The sequence below is a fragment of the Podarcis melisellensis genome (assembly GCF_964234715.1).
Source record: "Podarcis melisellensis genome assembly, chromosome: 1".
Taxonomy (NCBI): Eukaryota; Metazoa; Chordata; class Lepidosauria; order Squamata; family Lacertidae; genus Podarcis; species Podarcis melisellensis.
Genome location: NC_138528.1, coordinates 68,157,456 through 68,172,885, shown reverse-complemented (window position 1 = coordinate 68,172,885; position 15,430 = coordinate 68,157,456). Strand labels below are relative to the sequence as shown.

General features: G+C 41.8%; 1 protein-coding gene and 1 long non-coding RNA gene across 7 annotated transcripts in view; one reads left to right on the top strand and one right to left on the bottom strand.

Annotated features, from left to right (window-relative positions):
• DENND5A (DENN domain containing 5A) overlaps positions 1-7,470 on the bottom strand; it is a 57,972-nt gene extending 50,502 nt beyond the window's left edge. For 2 of the 6 annotated variants that reach the window (XM_081918093.1, XM_081918094.1), the window contains exon 1: positions 7,083-7,470. In XM_081918093.1, the coding sequence (XP_081774219.1) occupies positions 7,083-7,212 (130 nt within the window). In that variant the 5' untranslated portion in view covers positions 7,213-7,470. The remainder of the gene's footprint in view (positions 1-7,082) is intronic. The other 4 variants (XM_081918097.1, XM_081918098.1, XM_081918096.1 and 1 more) reach the window with 3 other exon arrangements.
• A 953-nt stretch (positions 7,471-8,423) lies between these two features.
• LOC309374200 lies at positions 8,424-15,256 on the top strand. Its single transcript, XR_014170379.1, has 3 exons — positions 8,424-9,493; positions 11,239-11,432; positions 12,915-15,256. It is a non-coding gene; the product is annotated as an uncharacterized lncRNA (long non-coding RNA).
• Positions 15,257-15,430: the final 174 nt, after the last annotated feature.

Sequence of the window (15,430 nt, the reverse complement as noted above, 5' to 3'; positions counted from 1 at the left end):
GCTTTGCAGACACACATTGTAAAGCTAACAGACAGACTTTTAAAGGCTGCTTAGAGAAACAAAGGAGTGACTTGTTTACTCAGGTTTTATAAATTATGCTCTCCTACTCAGGGTTGTAAATATACAGCCAAATACAAAAACATGGTATCACAACATCAGCCATAAAGCAGCCTATCATATCAGCCTGCAGACTGCAAAGAAGCTTCACAGCTGCTCTTACTTACATCAGCTACTCCATTCTTCACTGCAATATCAGCTACCACAGCACGTCTGCTCAGCTCCCAAAGAAACAAAAGAGCTCTTTGGTATTCTGCAACATGGCAAGCAGCATAAGCTTCTTCAGGGGGAGAAAGAAGCAGCAACATGTACAGAGGATTTCACAAGTGCCATTGAAAACCTCAACCTCAAATTCTTGCCCTATCGCTGCAGAATTTATGAAATAAAAGCCATTTCACATAACATAATGGCTTCTCCATCAATTTTGATACCAGTCAATGAATAAGTTTAGTCACTAAGAACTCTATTTGCACTTTACATAATTTGGGAAAGAACTAGGATCCGTTTAATTTAGTGCAGATGTACTGCAGCTAACTGGCCTTTGGAAATAACTGCTCCCATTAGTGGTCTACTCACATACACCACATAAAACAGGATTTAGCTCACTGAAGTCTGCAGCTATGCTTCTCCCACCCCAAAATTCACACTGGCAATCCTGGAAGGTTTTGTGTGGAGAAGTTGGTGAGGTGTGGCCACAGAGTCAAGCTTGGATATAGATATAGAACATTCATGTTTAAGCATTTTTGTTCATCATTACATGCAAGTATCTACTGAAAACCCAACAGATGCTCTTGAAAACAAGTAGTCATTCTAGAGGCCAGCAGGGGTAGGGAAAAAGAACGGAGCTCAGACCTTTCTCTACCCAACGTTCTAACTTTTTAATGTTTTTAATGTTTAATGTTTTTAATGTTTTACTGTGCTTAAAGTTTTTAATTTGTTGGAAGCCTCCCAGAGTAGCTGGGGCAACCCAGTCAGATGAGCGGTGTATAAATTTATTTATTTATTTATTTATTATTATTCTCCTCACAATCCAATTTTATTTTATTATTTCTAGCTTGCCTTGCCAAAAAATGTTCAGGCTTATAGAACAAGAAAACTTTAAAATATAATATAAATAATAACAAATAAAAGGAGGTAGGGGGAAAACCAGTTCAATAAAAATACTAAAATGCCATGGAAATCAACAGTACATGCTATACATGTTTGCTTAGAAGTTAATCATACGGAGTCCATTAAGACTATATCCAAAATAAGTGTATATAAGAAGCTGACATACTATTGTTGATAAAGAAGTTGGGAATGGGAAGCCACTGGAGTAGAAGACATCAAGCTGTGTCAGAGGCAATAAGCCTCCAAATATCAGTTGCTCAGATTGACAAGTGATAGAATGCTGCTGCACTGAGGTCCTGTTTCTCATGAGTACTTGGCTGACCATGGTGAGAACTGGATGCTAGAATGGAACATTGCCATGATCCAGCAGGCTGTTCTTAAGTTTATATGAAACTGAAGGTGTTGAGAGAGGGCGTTACCCAGGCAGGAGACTGGAGTTTTAATTGCAGACACAGCTCAAGCACAGAACAAGAAAAATAACAAAAAGGACTTGCTTAATGAGTAGAGTTCATTCCCAGACATGGAATAAAGGCCCAACACGATACCATATCATTGACAAGCGGAGGTGGGGGAAGGCCCACATAGTTTCTGTGTCATTTCACTCAGGAAGAGTGGAGAGAAAACAAATGATCCACCCAGCAAAGGCATCTATGGTGCCTTTGACGTGCTGGTTCACTTGGTGGGCAGCATAGGGAGGAAAGAGGCCACCTGATAACTTTTCACTTGGAAAAGATATCCATGGTGTCTCTGCTTCACTCTGGGTCAGTGTTAGAAACTGAGATATGAAAGCTAGGAGCTAAATGGCACCTTAAACCTAGGTTAAGGGCGCAACAATGGAATGTCTAGGCACAATTTTTTAATAAAAAGAATACAAAGCTGAAAGTGAATGAACTGCAGCTAAAATATTACGTTCATTTTTCACATAGTCTTGTCCTTCCCCTGCCCACCCCACTAATATTCTTAAGAGGGTCTCTTCTCCAGTCTTCAGAGAGTAGCTGTAAGTAGGGAGGCAGAAAAAGGTCGCTTTCCTTCCACTCTGCAGTTTTGATCTGAAATCTTAGGCACAGTACTGCGCCCAGAGCTCAAAAACTGTGTGCGCTAATGAAATTCCCTGTTGCAAAATGCGCCTAGAACAATGGGAGTTTCAAACACTGCTCAGGGTGGAGTGACAAGAGACCAATCTGTGCCAACAGGAGCAGGTGACTGAGCAGTGACTCCACCCTTCTTTCTGCCTCACACCCACTGGTATTGACCCACTCTGCCGGCCTTTGTCCATACCTAAACCTGACTTCTCTTCCCCTACAGCCCAAGGCAGCAAGAAAGAGGCCACCAAATAGCTGCAAGTGAGTTAGCACAGTGGGAGGCAGGACACAAGCCCCTTCTCTCCCATCACCACCCATTTAGCTCCTTACAAGTGGGTATATGCGGGACGCGGGTGGCACTGTAGGTTAAAGCCTCAGCGCCTAGGACTTGCCGATCGAAAGGTCGGCGGTTCGAATCCCCGCGGCGGGGTGCACTCCCGTCGCTCGGTCCCAGCGCCTGCCAACCTAGCAGTTCGAAAGCACCCTCAGGTGCAAGTAGATAAATAGGGACCACTTACTAGCGGGAAGGTAAACGGCGTTCCGTGTGCTGCGCTGGCTCGCCAGATGCAGCTTGTCACGCTGGCCATGTGACCCGGAAGTGTCTGCGGACAGCGCTGGCTCCCGGCCTTTAGAGTGAGATGAGCGCACAACCCTAGAGTCTGGCAAGACTGGCCCGTACGGGCAGGGGTGCCTTTACCTTTAAGTGGGTATAGGGAGGGGAATATTTTGGCTTTGGATGCTCTCTCCCATAAAAGTTCTCTGTGTTCTGCCTTATTACAAATTCTCCTCCCATGAATGACAGTTCACTCTTGCAGAAGGTCTCAGCTGATCACTTACAGAGGTTGTCTGAAATTGGGCCAAAGCTCACAAGTTGCGCACCATTGCTTTACTGTAAATGATATTATTATATACAACTACCATTTGTAAGTTATATTCTTGAATAAACCCTAGAAGGCAACACAGCATTTATTTCCTAGAATAAATTTGTCTATAGTATTGCTAAGTGTTCCAGCAACAACTGTCAGTTTCCCAGTGAACTATGGGTAGTGTTAAAACAAGTTTTACTCAGAGACGATCCATTAAAAATAATGGACTTAACTTAGTAATATTCACTAAATTAATGGATCTACTCTGAGTAAAAGTAGTTGAATACCATCCAGAGAGATTGTGCTCAAGGCAATCTTAACTCTGAGGAAAACTGCAGTGTGCAGCAAATTACTGTTAGTGTTTTTAAGAATAGCTTTTATTTAGGAATCCTATTTTCCTTCCCTCCGCCTCTCTACACTGTAATACCAGTGCTTTATTTGAACAATTGCCACTTATTAGACAAATTGTTTCAGCAGAACAAAGATGCCTTTATAGCTAAAAATGCATTCAGCAGAGGAAAGTCTACACAATATCCCTTTTTACTCCAGTAAATATATCTTTCAGGAAACACCAAAATTTTAAAAGTCTGCTAAATTCAAATTGTAGATCTCAGAGGAATTGCAGTAGGAGCTGTGTCAATTTTAAATCTAAGGACCAAGGTATGAAAACTGTTGAAACTGCTTTAATACACAACACACATCACAATTATAGTTTGCAAAAAGCATAAAGCAAGATGGAAATAACCTCACCTAATTTATTTGGACTTGAATTTCATCCTAAACTTACTCTTAGAAATTTTTCCTTTAAAATATAGTGGCTTCACCAGACTACATCACTTTTGTCATCTGGCTTAATTCTTTGTCATCTAAAAAATAACAATGCTTTATTCCACCCTGACTCGTTTTACACAGCAGGGGTCTCTATTCATTCCTTTCCTCCAAGAGGCTTCCATTCCACTTGCATGCATCTAAAGGCAGAAATTTTCCCTGACTTTGTACTTCTCATTTTGTCTTTTGGGTCTTAACTTTGTAATGTAAATATAATAAATTTTTCACTTGTCAACTATTAATGTCATTTTGCCTTACAAATGTGTCTCAAAGTCAATGCCCAGCTGTACATGCCACAGGAACAAGCAGAAAGTCTGCTTGTTCCCAAGGTAAGGAGCAGCTGATGTGCTCCAGCCAATGTTGTACACAGGTTCATAAGCCATTTTAAAGGGTAGCAGCAGGGCCCCAAGCATCACACCTGCTTCAGGTTCCATAACCCTCTGGGAAGACCTGTTTCTAAAGCAATTGCATGGGGGGACACCTCATATGTGAACTGACTCATGGTTTGGTGAGTGATGACCTGAGTTCATTCAAATCCAAGCTCAGTCATGGGCTTCCTGGATAGTTTTGGGTAAGTCACTATTTCTCAATCTGTTCCAAAGTAAATAATAATAGAATTAATAAGTAGCAGGGTAAAAATAATATGAGCTCCCACTCAGAGTTGTTAAGCTGTTAAATGAGAAATTGTGAAACTTCTAGCATCTTACATGTATCATTTAGATAAATAAAGAAGAGGTACATAATATAATATAACTTTCTACTTCAGGATCCCTAACAAAGTAACATGGGCAAAGCAATCTAACCTGTGGGGAACTCTGTGGTGGAGTCACCAACTTCTTCAGAGCCCTACTGTCTCATAGTGCATAAGACAACTACAGTAGTTTATCATTTTGCAAGCCACACCTGCCCATTGCAGCCTATGGAAGGAAATAAACTATGCAAGTTCCATGGCTAGCATAATTTTAGGAGTTTGGGGGAAACAGATCAGGATAACAAGGAAAAATTGGATATGGGGATACACGGACTCTCCTGACATATAAGTCTGCATACTAGACTGGAATGTTATATATCACTTAACACAAGATCACACCAGACTTTATTCCAGATAATCCAGAGATTAGTATTTCCATAGCTTTGTTCACACTAAGTAGCACACTATATGGAAAGCTTAGTACAAAATACTTCACCATTTTATATAAAATCTATGCCTCAAAGTCTATGAGGCAATATGGAAAAACAACAAGGAAGTAAACATAAACTCCCAGTCATGCAAATATTCTTCATTTTCAACCATTTATTTTACAGACGAAATTATGCAGTTAGTTTAATCCTCCAAGGAATTACACATACCTTATTAAAGTAGATGCTAAGATCTGTACAGCAGTTTATATGTACCAATCTACTACCAGTGCCAAAACAGAAAAAGTTAACACTGATCTGGTAAAATATATTAAAAAAATTAAAAAAATGTCTAGTAGCACCTTAAAGCCCAACTAAGTTTGTTCTTGGTATGAGCTTTCATGTACATGCACACTTCTTCAGATACACTGAAACTGAAGTCTGGCGCAACAAGACACCATAATGGAAGCCAAAGCACACTTAAATGCTGTTTACCATCCCGCCGCAACGGTATCTATTTATCTACTTGCACTGGCATGCTTTCGAACTGCTATGTTGGCAAAAGCTGGAACAGAGCAACAGGAGCTCACCCCGTCACACGGTTTCGAACTGCCATCCTTCTGATCAGCAAACCCAAGAGGCTCAGTGATTTAGACCACAGAGGCACCCGCGTCCCTTATATGCATGAAGTATTAGCAGTTATGGGACTCTCAAGAGTCTCATGGACTGCAAGAAGATCAAACCTATCCATTCTTAAGGAAATCAGCCCTGAGGGTTCACTGGAAGGACAGATCCTGAAGCTGAGGCTCCAATACTTTGGCCACCTCATGAGAAGAGAAGTCTCCCTGGAAAAGACCGGGATGTTGGGAAAGATTGAGGGCACAAGGAGTAGGAGACGACACAGGACAAGATGGTTGGACAGTGTTCTCAAAGTTACCAACATGAGTTTGACCAAACTGCTGGAGGCAGTGGAAGACAGGAGTGCCTGGCGTGCTCTGGTCCATGGGGTCACAAAGAGTCGGACACGACTAAACAACTAAACAACAATTACCAGTTATATAGGTTTTGAATGGGGAAATTATTAAGTTGTGCCAAAAGACTATGAAAAGCAAGAGTTCTAGACCTGCAACCATTCCTCATACTTCTGCAAATATGGTTCCTAAATTGTTGCTACCAATGGTGTCATCCTGTGGCCGAGTGTCTTCTTTTTCCTCCTCTTCCATCTCCGTGAGCAGCCCTTTGCCTCCTACCACATCTTTTAAATGATTATTTATTTTGCAGGATTACAAAAATAAATACCGTACCAGTTTCCACTGTCAGGAATAAGTGGGCAGAAGGATGTTAATCTGAAGTCAGGGCAGCATTTCAGGAAGAGGTTAAAGGAACAACAGTGTAAACACACACAAAAATAAATTGCACTACATTTCACCTCCCCGCAGTGAAATTAATGCCACTGCTGTGGCAACCGCTGCCACATGACCCTTAAAACTGCTTTTGCATCCCACAGCGACAGCAAGATGCAACATCTCCTTATTATGAAGGCCAAGTGCTCTGGGAGCAGAGAGAAGAGGAGGGAGGGAAGAGGAGGAGAGAGAATGAGGGTCCTGTTGCTGCCAAAACAAAGCAGTGGCTGCTTCCACCCGCCGCCGCTGCCGCCAAGTAGCCCAGGCGCAGCAGCTCCTCCTGAGCTGGCAAGAAGGGGAGACGACATCCATGAAGCCCTTCTCGCCTCAGCAGACGCGAAAGAAGCCGCTTCTCCAAGGGGACCGACGGCAACCCCTCAGCCCCGAACTGGGTCGCCCCTCACCCGCGCCAGGCAGGGGCTGAAGTGAAGCCACTGTAAAAGCGCCCCCCTCCCGGCCTAAATAAAATGATAATGATGATGATGATGCCCCGGCTGGGCTGATTTACTCTCCCCTCCGCCGCCTCCCTCCCTTGAGGGCAGAGCACGTCGACGCCGGGCGCCAGAGCAGCCCTCGGTCTCTCGGAGGGAGGCTGGCGGGGCTGCCGTCTGACTCACCCGAGAGCTCGTCCGGCTCCAGACCAGTCTCGGTGTCCAGCCCGCAGATCACGAAGTAGTCGGCGAAGCGGCCAGGAGCGGACGAAGAGGAGCCGCTGCCGCTGCCGCTGCTGCCGCCGTCGCCGCTCATGCTGGACGGGGCCTCCCAGCGAGGCGGGACGGCTCAAGCCGCCCAGCAGCAGCGAGAGGGAGCGTTCCGGGGCGCTACCGCCGAGGCTCCTGGCCGCCCAGCTGCGGCGGACGCGGCTGCTTCAGGGGCCCCCGCTGTTGCCTCCATGACGGAGCGGCCAGGGCCGCATGGCATTGTGGGTAGCAAGGCCTGACACTCGGGCGAGGGAACACACATAACAGGGCGCTCTCCCCCCTCAGCTCCTCTCTTCCCAGATGTTTTCAAGGGGGGGGAGGCGGGAGAGAAGGAGGAATAGAAGCGAGGACCGCAATGCTGCGCAGGCGCAGTGAGCAGAAAGGATGACGTGATGCTCCTTGCAGTGTGGTTTCTTGAGACGACTCTGGGAGGAGCGGCGCGAGGGGATAAAGCCCATTTCCTCGCCCGCTGTTGGTTCTTTCCTCAGCACCGGATAGAGTTAGAGCCCAGTCTTTTCTCTCAACGGACATTTCCGCCTCTCTGCTTCTCCCTCCCCTTTTGAGTTGTTGCCCTCGTCGCCCCTTCTTCACTTTTAAACCCTGCTTCCTTTGTACCATATATCTGGAGGGAGAGGGAGCATCATCATTATTAACACCTCCTGGATTTGTGCTCATGTTTTTTGGCCGCATGGCAGAAATAGAGGTTATAGTTATTATCACATTTTTCTTGATTGTTCCAAAGGTTTTGCTTTCTTATTATTACTGTCCTCCTCCTCCTCCTTCTTGGCCCACAGCAGGGATTGTTCCCAAATTGTTTTTTCGCGGAGACAGCACAGTGCGAAGACACAAACATGATTGTTATCTAATTTGAAACATGATTCTTACCCTAATTTTAACATAGCTACATTTAGGTAGTGTTAGGAAACTGGCCCCAAAAGAGTTGTACACAGGGCCTCGGCAGACCATCAATCTGCCAATAGTAATAGGAGGAAGAGCAGGTCCAGGGGGCAGCTGTGGGCAGTAGATCAGCTAGGCTTGTTGCTTGGGGTCAAAGCATGCAGGTGGAGGGCAATACCACCTAGTGTGGCAGATAATGTGGACAACAACATTTCCCCCTCCCTGCCTCCAAAAAGCAGCAGTTTTCTGCAAAGAATTAAACAGAAGCATAAGAAGCTGTTTACCATTAACTGATTGAAAATTAATTTTGCTTTCCAAACAGACCCTTCAAAAGCCGTTAAAATGTAGAACTCATTTAGAACTAATCAGGGTTGTGAGAATGGCAGGCACAAAGTTCTATGCACAGCCCTAAGCTGAAGTCTGCATTCACATGAGCACTAGGCTTCCAGCTTACTCCACTCTAAAGTGCCCCTGCTGCTATATACTTCACACTTTTTTCAACAGTAGCTGTGTGTTAAAACTGGCTGAATTGCTGCAGGAACATTCTGCACTTGTTCCAAGTATCCCATAGGGCCAGTATTAAAGAGATGGTACATGAGGCTCCTGGCAGCAGTCAACTGAAACAGATGCAAAGAGTTACCATGGTAATTACCAGAGGAGTAGAATCAAATGCAGCAAACAAGAAAAGGGGACAAGGGCTAATGTTGCTGGATGCTAACGCAGAGATTCAGACTTCTGCTCTGCAATTCAAACAGGCCTTTTTGTGAGCCCAAGGGATAGAGTTTTTCTTGCTCTAGCGGACAGGAGAGATGAGTAAATTAAGGGACTGGTAGTAGTGAGGCAGAAGCCTTTATTGCTGCAAATCCTCTCAACAACTCACCCCAGCTCTTAAACTGAAAGTTTCAGAATTTTAAATTTGGCTACCTTAACTACTGTACTAAAGTGTTTCACATGTAACTTTCTTCAAAATGCTGTAAATACCAAGGGCTAAGTAGAAGCCTCAGTAGCTGGATATCATCCAACTCCCAACAAGTAGAAAATCAGAACTTTATTAGTACAACACAATTAGCTACACTTTGGGATATTCATCCTGTGTTGTATGTGTATGTCAAAAATCTATTGTAGCAAATGCTCACAGTACTCCAATATAATAACACTGGCAGATTGTTTCAAGCCTTTGCTCTACATGACAATTGTTATTCAGGTTTTTCTCTATCGTTCTAATGTTTCTTATTTCAAATAGGAACAGATGCCATTTTACACCTAAATGCTACACACAAGAACAAGAAAATTCTCCTGGGTCATTCCTTTCCCAGCCAATTCTATTGCTTCATACTCTCTGCAGTCACTGCATTGATTTGCATTCTGAAGGTTACCTGAGACTTCTCACACATAAAAAAAGTACCAAATGTATTTGACTCAACATGCAGGTACACATGCAATAGTGTTACAAAAAGTTTTGTAATATTTGTATTGTGAAGAAAAGAGTGAAGAGGGGTGAGTTTTCAATCACCCTTCTGTTTAATACAGATTGAGATATTCCATACAAAAGCTCACATGCAATAAAACAAAACAAAACGTGGAATTAGGAGGAAACTCTTAGTTCCATTTATTTAGCCTGGATCCAAAGAACCACACATCTAGCTCCATACAGGCAGGGGAACTTTGAACATGAATTTATTTAACAGTAGCCCCTGAAGAAGTTTCAAAAATATTCTGAGATATAACATGGGGGTCTGCTTTTCAAAGGGGTATAAAAGTAATATTTCAGTCTCAGTGCCCAACAGGGGTGTACCTAGGAGTGGCCTAACTGAAGCGCAGGCCCAGGAGGGAGTGAAAAATTGCAAAGAAAGGTGGAAAAAATGCTGATTGCCAAGGGTGCAAGGATGGGGCTGGGGTTGTCAATACAGCCCTTTACTAAGGCGCAAGGAAAAGGGTGGGCACCAGTACAGCTCCTTGCCAAGAGCATAAGGGAGTCTAGGTATGCCTCTGGTGCCCAAGCGCCTTTTGTACAGTTAAAGCATTTGTGTCGCGCCCCCCCTCCCCCGCCAGCTAGTATACTAATCCGTTAGGTAAGTCCATTGTTGTGTTGATAGTTTTATTAATAATGGGGAGGGGGCAAGAAAATGAACCCCCCCCACAAATTTAAAAACCAGATACCCACAAAAAGTATCTCAGCACTTAGTGGCCTTGCCTAATTTAACATACACACACACATGTGTGTTTATTCTCAATCGCAGACCACCATTAAGGGTTAAATATGAATATTGTTCTACAACGTGGTGTTCGAGGCAGCTCTTATTTGATTGAATAGCACAGCATTTCCCATAAACATAGCAACTCCCTCCATCTCCATTTTTTATAGTTCCTTCAAGCTTTCGCCTTCTCCCGTTTCTACCCCTCCATTCTTTCATAGAATCGTGGAATCATAGAATTGGTAGAGTTGGAAAGGACCCTATTGATTATTATCTTGATTCCCACCCTCCTGGCTCATATATATTTAAATCATTTGATTAGATCAATTGCCTCTATACTTTATCATGTGTTGTTATTTACACCCATTTTTTTCCTCATTTTCTTCTTCCCTGTTTTTTGTTCTATAATATGTTGCTTGTCAATTATTTATTGCATCCCCTCACTGCTGCCCTTTCAAAACAGCTAATATTTAAGCAATTTCGAAAAGTGAACCCAAATATTAATAGGTGAACAAAGGAAGTGAACCCAAATATTAATAGGTGGCAAAGGAGGAGAATTTAGGTTATTTTTGTATTAAAATTTTTACACCCCCCCCAAAAAAATCTTAGTCCTAATGTTGAAATTGTCATCCATGATGCTATCATTGTTACACTCTTCTGCATCAAGTTCCTTAGGCATGTTTAGTGAAGCTTCACTGGTTCCTCCTCACCATAAGAGGCATGAAGGTATCCATTATACCAGCAGAAAGTTCGGATCATGCAAGGTGCTCAGTGGTCCAGTTTATGTTTATCTCTATTCTTTTTGTTGTTGTTTTTTAAATTTCTCACTACTAAATTTTTTCTCCCCCCCCTTTCCTCTTAGTTTTGTCTAGTCCTTCTTATGTTTTCTCTTCATCTTTTAAATTAGTTTTGTTAACAGTATGAAAATGCACATTAAGACTGAGGCAGTAAAACTAAGAATTGTACATTTGGCTGAACAGGATGAATGTCTTCAAGTTTCCTATATAGATATGAAGAGATGGCTGATTTAAAGGCTATTACGTTGAATGTGAAGTGACTAGGAAACCCAATAAAAAAGAAACACATTATCACATATATACAGCCGATGAGACTGCACATTGTTTTAATTTCAAGAAAAGATTGCTTTATCTGTTCCAAGTAGAAACATATAAAGGCAAGTACAGTTTTCTTACCCTACTCACAGTAAGCAGTTTAAATGAAGTTTTTTCATGTCTAGTCTGTAGTCAGATTATATCTGTAGTGTTTAACTATTGATTTTCAGACCCAACAGAATATCTTGATTCTTACTCAGATTGCATGCTGTTTAAGGCTTTAAATGTATTTTAAGCCTGCTCTCCCCCACCCCATGATTCTCCCTTAGCACTTTAATAAACATCTGACACTCTGCATGCCTGTTGCCTGAAGTACAATTAGCATTTACAGTGTATTACATTAATTCTACAATTCTACAAGACAAATTCTGCCAGGAACAGGAAGGTGTTGACTTTATGGAATGCCCTCCCTTAGGAAGCCTGCCATTTAGGTGCCAAGTAGACCTGGGTGTTTAGAGACACCTTTGATGGGGGCTGAGGGATACTATTTGAGTTACACTTGAGCCCATACAAACCAGTTGTTGGAAACCGCAGAAGGGGAGTTGTGCTCAGCTCCTGTTTGTGTGCTTCTCACAGGCACCTGGCTGGCCACTGTGACAACAGGATTCAGGAATAGATGTCCCACTGGCCTGATTCATCAGGCTCTTCTTATGTATGTTTGGCTGTTTTATGGTGCTGTCACTATCTTGATTTGTTATACTTTGTTGAAAAACAACGCTGGTTTTTTAAAAAGCATCTTCACAAGACTTCCAGTGAGCGTAGTACTCTGCATTTGAAGAATTAGGTCACATACATTTAACTAAGCAGATGGAACTTCATCTTTGGGAAAGCTGCTTTCTGCATGGATATAAATCTCTCAACCATACTCAACATATAATTTTCTGAATCAGAATTTAATCAGCTTGAAAGAAGGGCATGATGTATACCACGCGCTACTACTGTTCATCCTGTTCTCTTGAGACAAATGGGAATAAAATTAAAGAAATAAAACAAATATTTGGGCAATTGTGAATGTTGCTCTGCACAGAAAACTGAACCCACATGTGGGAAGAATTGAGATCACAGAGAACTGTCTCCATTTATTAGGTTTCTATGAGGCATGTTATGTTCCCTAGTAAATACAAATAATGAAAGTAATATGTAATTTGGATGATAAGACAAGATATACAAATGTTGCTTTTCCTTTTGCACCAAGCAGTGACAGAAGCCAGGAAGTCATAGTTAAACCATAGCTTTCTGTTATGTGCAAATCAAGTGCTACAGGTAATAGTGTCCAAATAAGCCAGGATATAGAAGCCAGCTTTAAAACATGGCTTCATATTCTGCCATGGCTGGAAGCCATAAACTAGTTCCAGGTTGGACATAACAGCAATAGTTGACTGTGGTTTGCTGGCTTGTTTGCAGCTGCATTCAGATTCCTGAAGCATGCGTGTATTAGCTTATTTAGCTGAGATTTTATTCTCCAAACACAGCCAATGTGTCTTATTAAATTCATCCCTTGTAACCCTTGCATCTCCCCTTCCTTCTTTTCTCTTCCCAAGTAGCAAATAAAAAACAATAACAAGGGAGCCAATCATAATGAAACAATGATCAGATAAAGCCTTACCAGAAGAAAGTGTCCGGGTGGCAGCAGAATACCATTAGGGAGAAGGTCAAACAGATATTTCAGGATTCCAAAGGCAAGATGATGCAACCAAGATCTTCCGTTCTATTACCAACCATACCACAGAAGAGCTTCTTCAGAGGACCTCAGTGGACAAATATTCTATGGAATTTTTTGTTTATGTTCCACTGTGAAGAGCCATGTATGTTGACAATACAGCAATGATAAATGTGCAAAATAAAAAGTTACTGTGTTTATGGAGCAAATTTCATAACCAAAACTGTTCTATTTTCAGTTTATTACATAGAATTAAAACCTTACAGCTCTGTAAAACCTAGGCTGTTACGTAGCGCAAAACGATGTCTGAAAACTTAATTCAACCAGTTCATTGTACTGTATCTTGAACAGCAAAGGCAGAATGAAGATTACCTCTTATGTTGTCTTAAATCAACAAGAACACTACACAGTTTGGACCCGGCAGAGCAGGAGTATCAACTACACAAATCACCTGCCACAGTTTTACTAAGGTCAAAATGGTTCAGCATTATAATGTGGCATTTGTTGTGACAGGTGTACTTTTAGACATTTCTGAACCAACCTCTGAAAAAATCTAACCAGTAATAACAATATACCTAGTAAGATAGCATTTGGTTATGCCACTATACCATTTATTATGAGGTCAGGTCAACACTTTTTTAAAAATAGGCAAAAAGCAACAAAAACTGCATATGCAGAACACAAATGACGAAGTATATTAATGTATCTTCTGTGTTGTTGCATTTACACATAATACTGTAATAAAATGATTCAATCCATATTATATTACGAAAGAACAAGGCTGCAGTAGGTATTGGTACCTGCCAATATTCACATATACTCTTACATTTCAAAAGCTCCTCTGAAAAGTGGTGCTTTTCAGGATGAGAGGAAAGCTATTTTACAAGATTGCAGAAAAATATTAGAATGTTTTTATTCCTAATAACCCAATGCACTTGAGCACTAAGCACCATGCAACTTCAAAAACAGACTTATGGGCAATTTCAACTATGTAAAGTAATCTCCACTTTTACCAGCTGAGTTTTAGAGTGTGCCCTTGTCTTGCTTTAAACTCAAAAAGGGCACATTACAGCAAAGGTTACCCATTCCATTGCTTTCAATGGCGCTTGCAACTAGCTTTTAATGGATTGTACCGTTTTAGTGAATAACTATTTCTGCATTTCAAACAGCATAATTTTGCCTCTTGTACATCAGATTGCTTGCCAAACATCTATGGACCTCAGAGTCTTTCACTACTGGAGCCATCATCCACCCACACCGCCAATGTCTACCTGTTCACCACTGCTTTTGAGCAATCACAGAAGAGACCTGTAACATTCTTCAGTCAATGCTTATCTGCTGAAGAGCTGCACTGCTCAAGGGAACTGCAAAGGACCTTTGATTACAGACTGAAGAACACTGTGTACCTTAGATGAGTTGTGAACCAGGTAGGAGAATGCCATTTTGAGAGGGAAGGAGTGCCAACATATGGGAATGGAACAGGTACTATACGGTAGTTCTTCAGATTAGTGGGCATGTAGTACTTAACTGTCTACAGACTAAATTTGGCATACTAGCATTGATTCAAAGGAGGACAGCAGAAGCTGGCAAGCACTGTAGTCTGCTTTGTTTGTAAGAACTGTAAAATGGCTAAAATTGTTTCGTAACAAAAATAACCGCACAGAGTAATCAGGCCTAGAGATGGACACACTTGAGTGGCATCCTGAACTGGAACAATATAATGAAGCCCAGAAACAGAAACAAAATACCCCTAGCAACAATAATTATTCAAGGAAAGGTATCATTACCTTGGGGAGTAAAAACCATAACAGAGCTCTTAAAATTTCAAAAATAAATTTAATCATCAGTTAGCCTTCCATCAAAACAGGGACACATCTTCCTAGCACGTCTATTTACAAGATGTACAATTTGTACATGATAACCTTAACCCAACGAAAGTATGCATGTAGGCATGGAGCTTCCTCATAGTGAGGCACTTACAAAATGTTTCAGCTGCAGGGGCATGAAAACCAATGAGGGATTCCGTGCCTGAAGGACCACTGTTTGGGCACTTGGAGCACCAATGGATCTTTACACCAGAGGTTATGCTATATGGCCATGCTGCATAAATAAAAACCTAGCAAACATTATATACTTAATTAACTATAATTCCTCAAAGTGTTTCCCACATTTCTGCATGCACTTATAAATGCATGCAAATAATTATTTTTGACAGCTGATTAATTAGTTTAATAAAATATTAGCAATTTTGGAAACAGCTGCTATCCATATGAAATACTGGCAAAATATATATATAAAAGTTAGCATTTTTCATGTGCCATGATAGATAAAAGTCTGATCAATCCCAACCCCAGCAAAAACATTCATATGACAGGAAAGTCACTCAATGTTTTTCAGTGT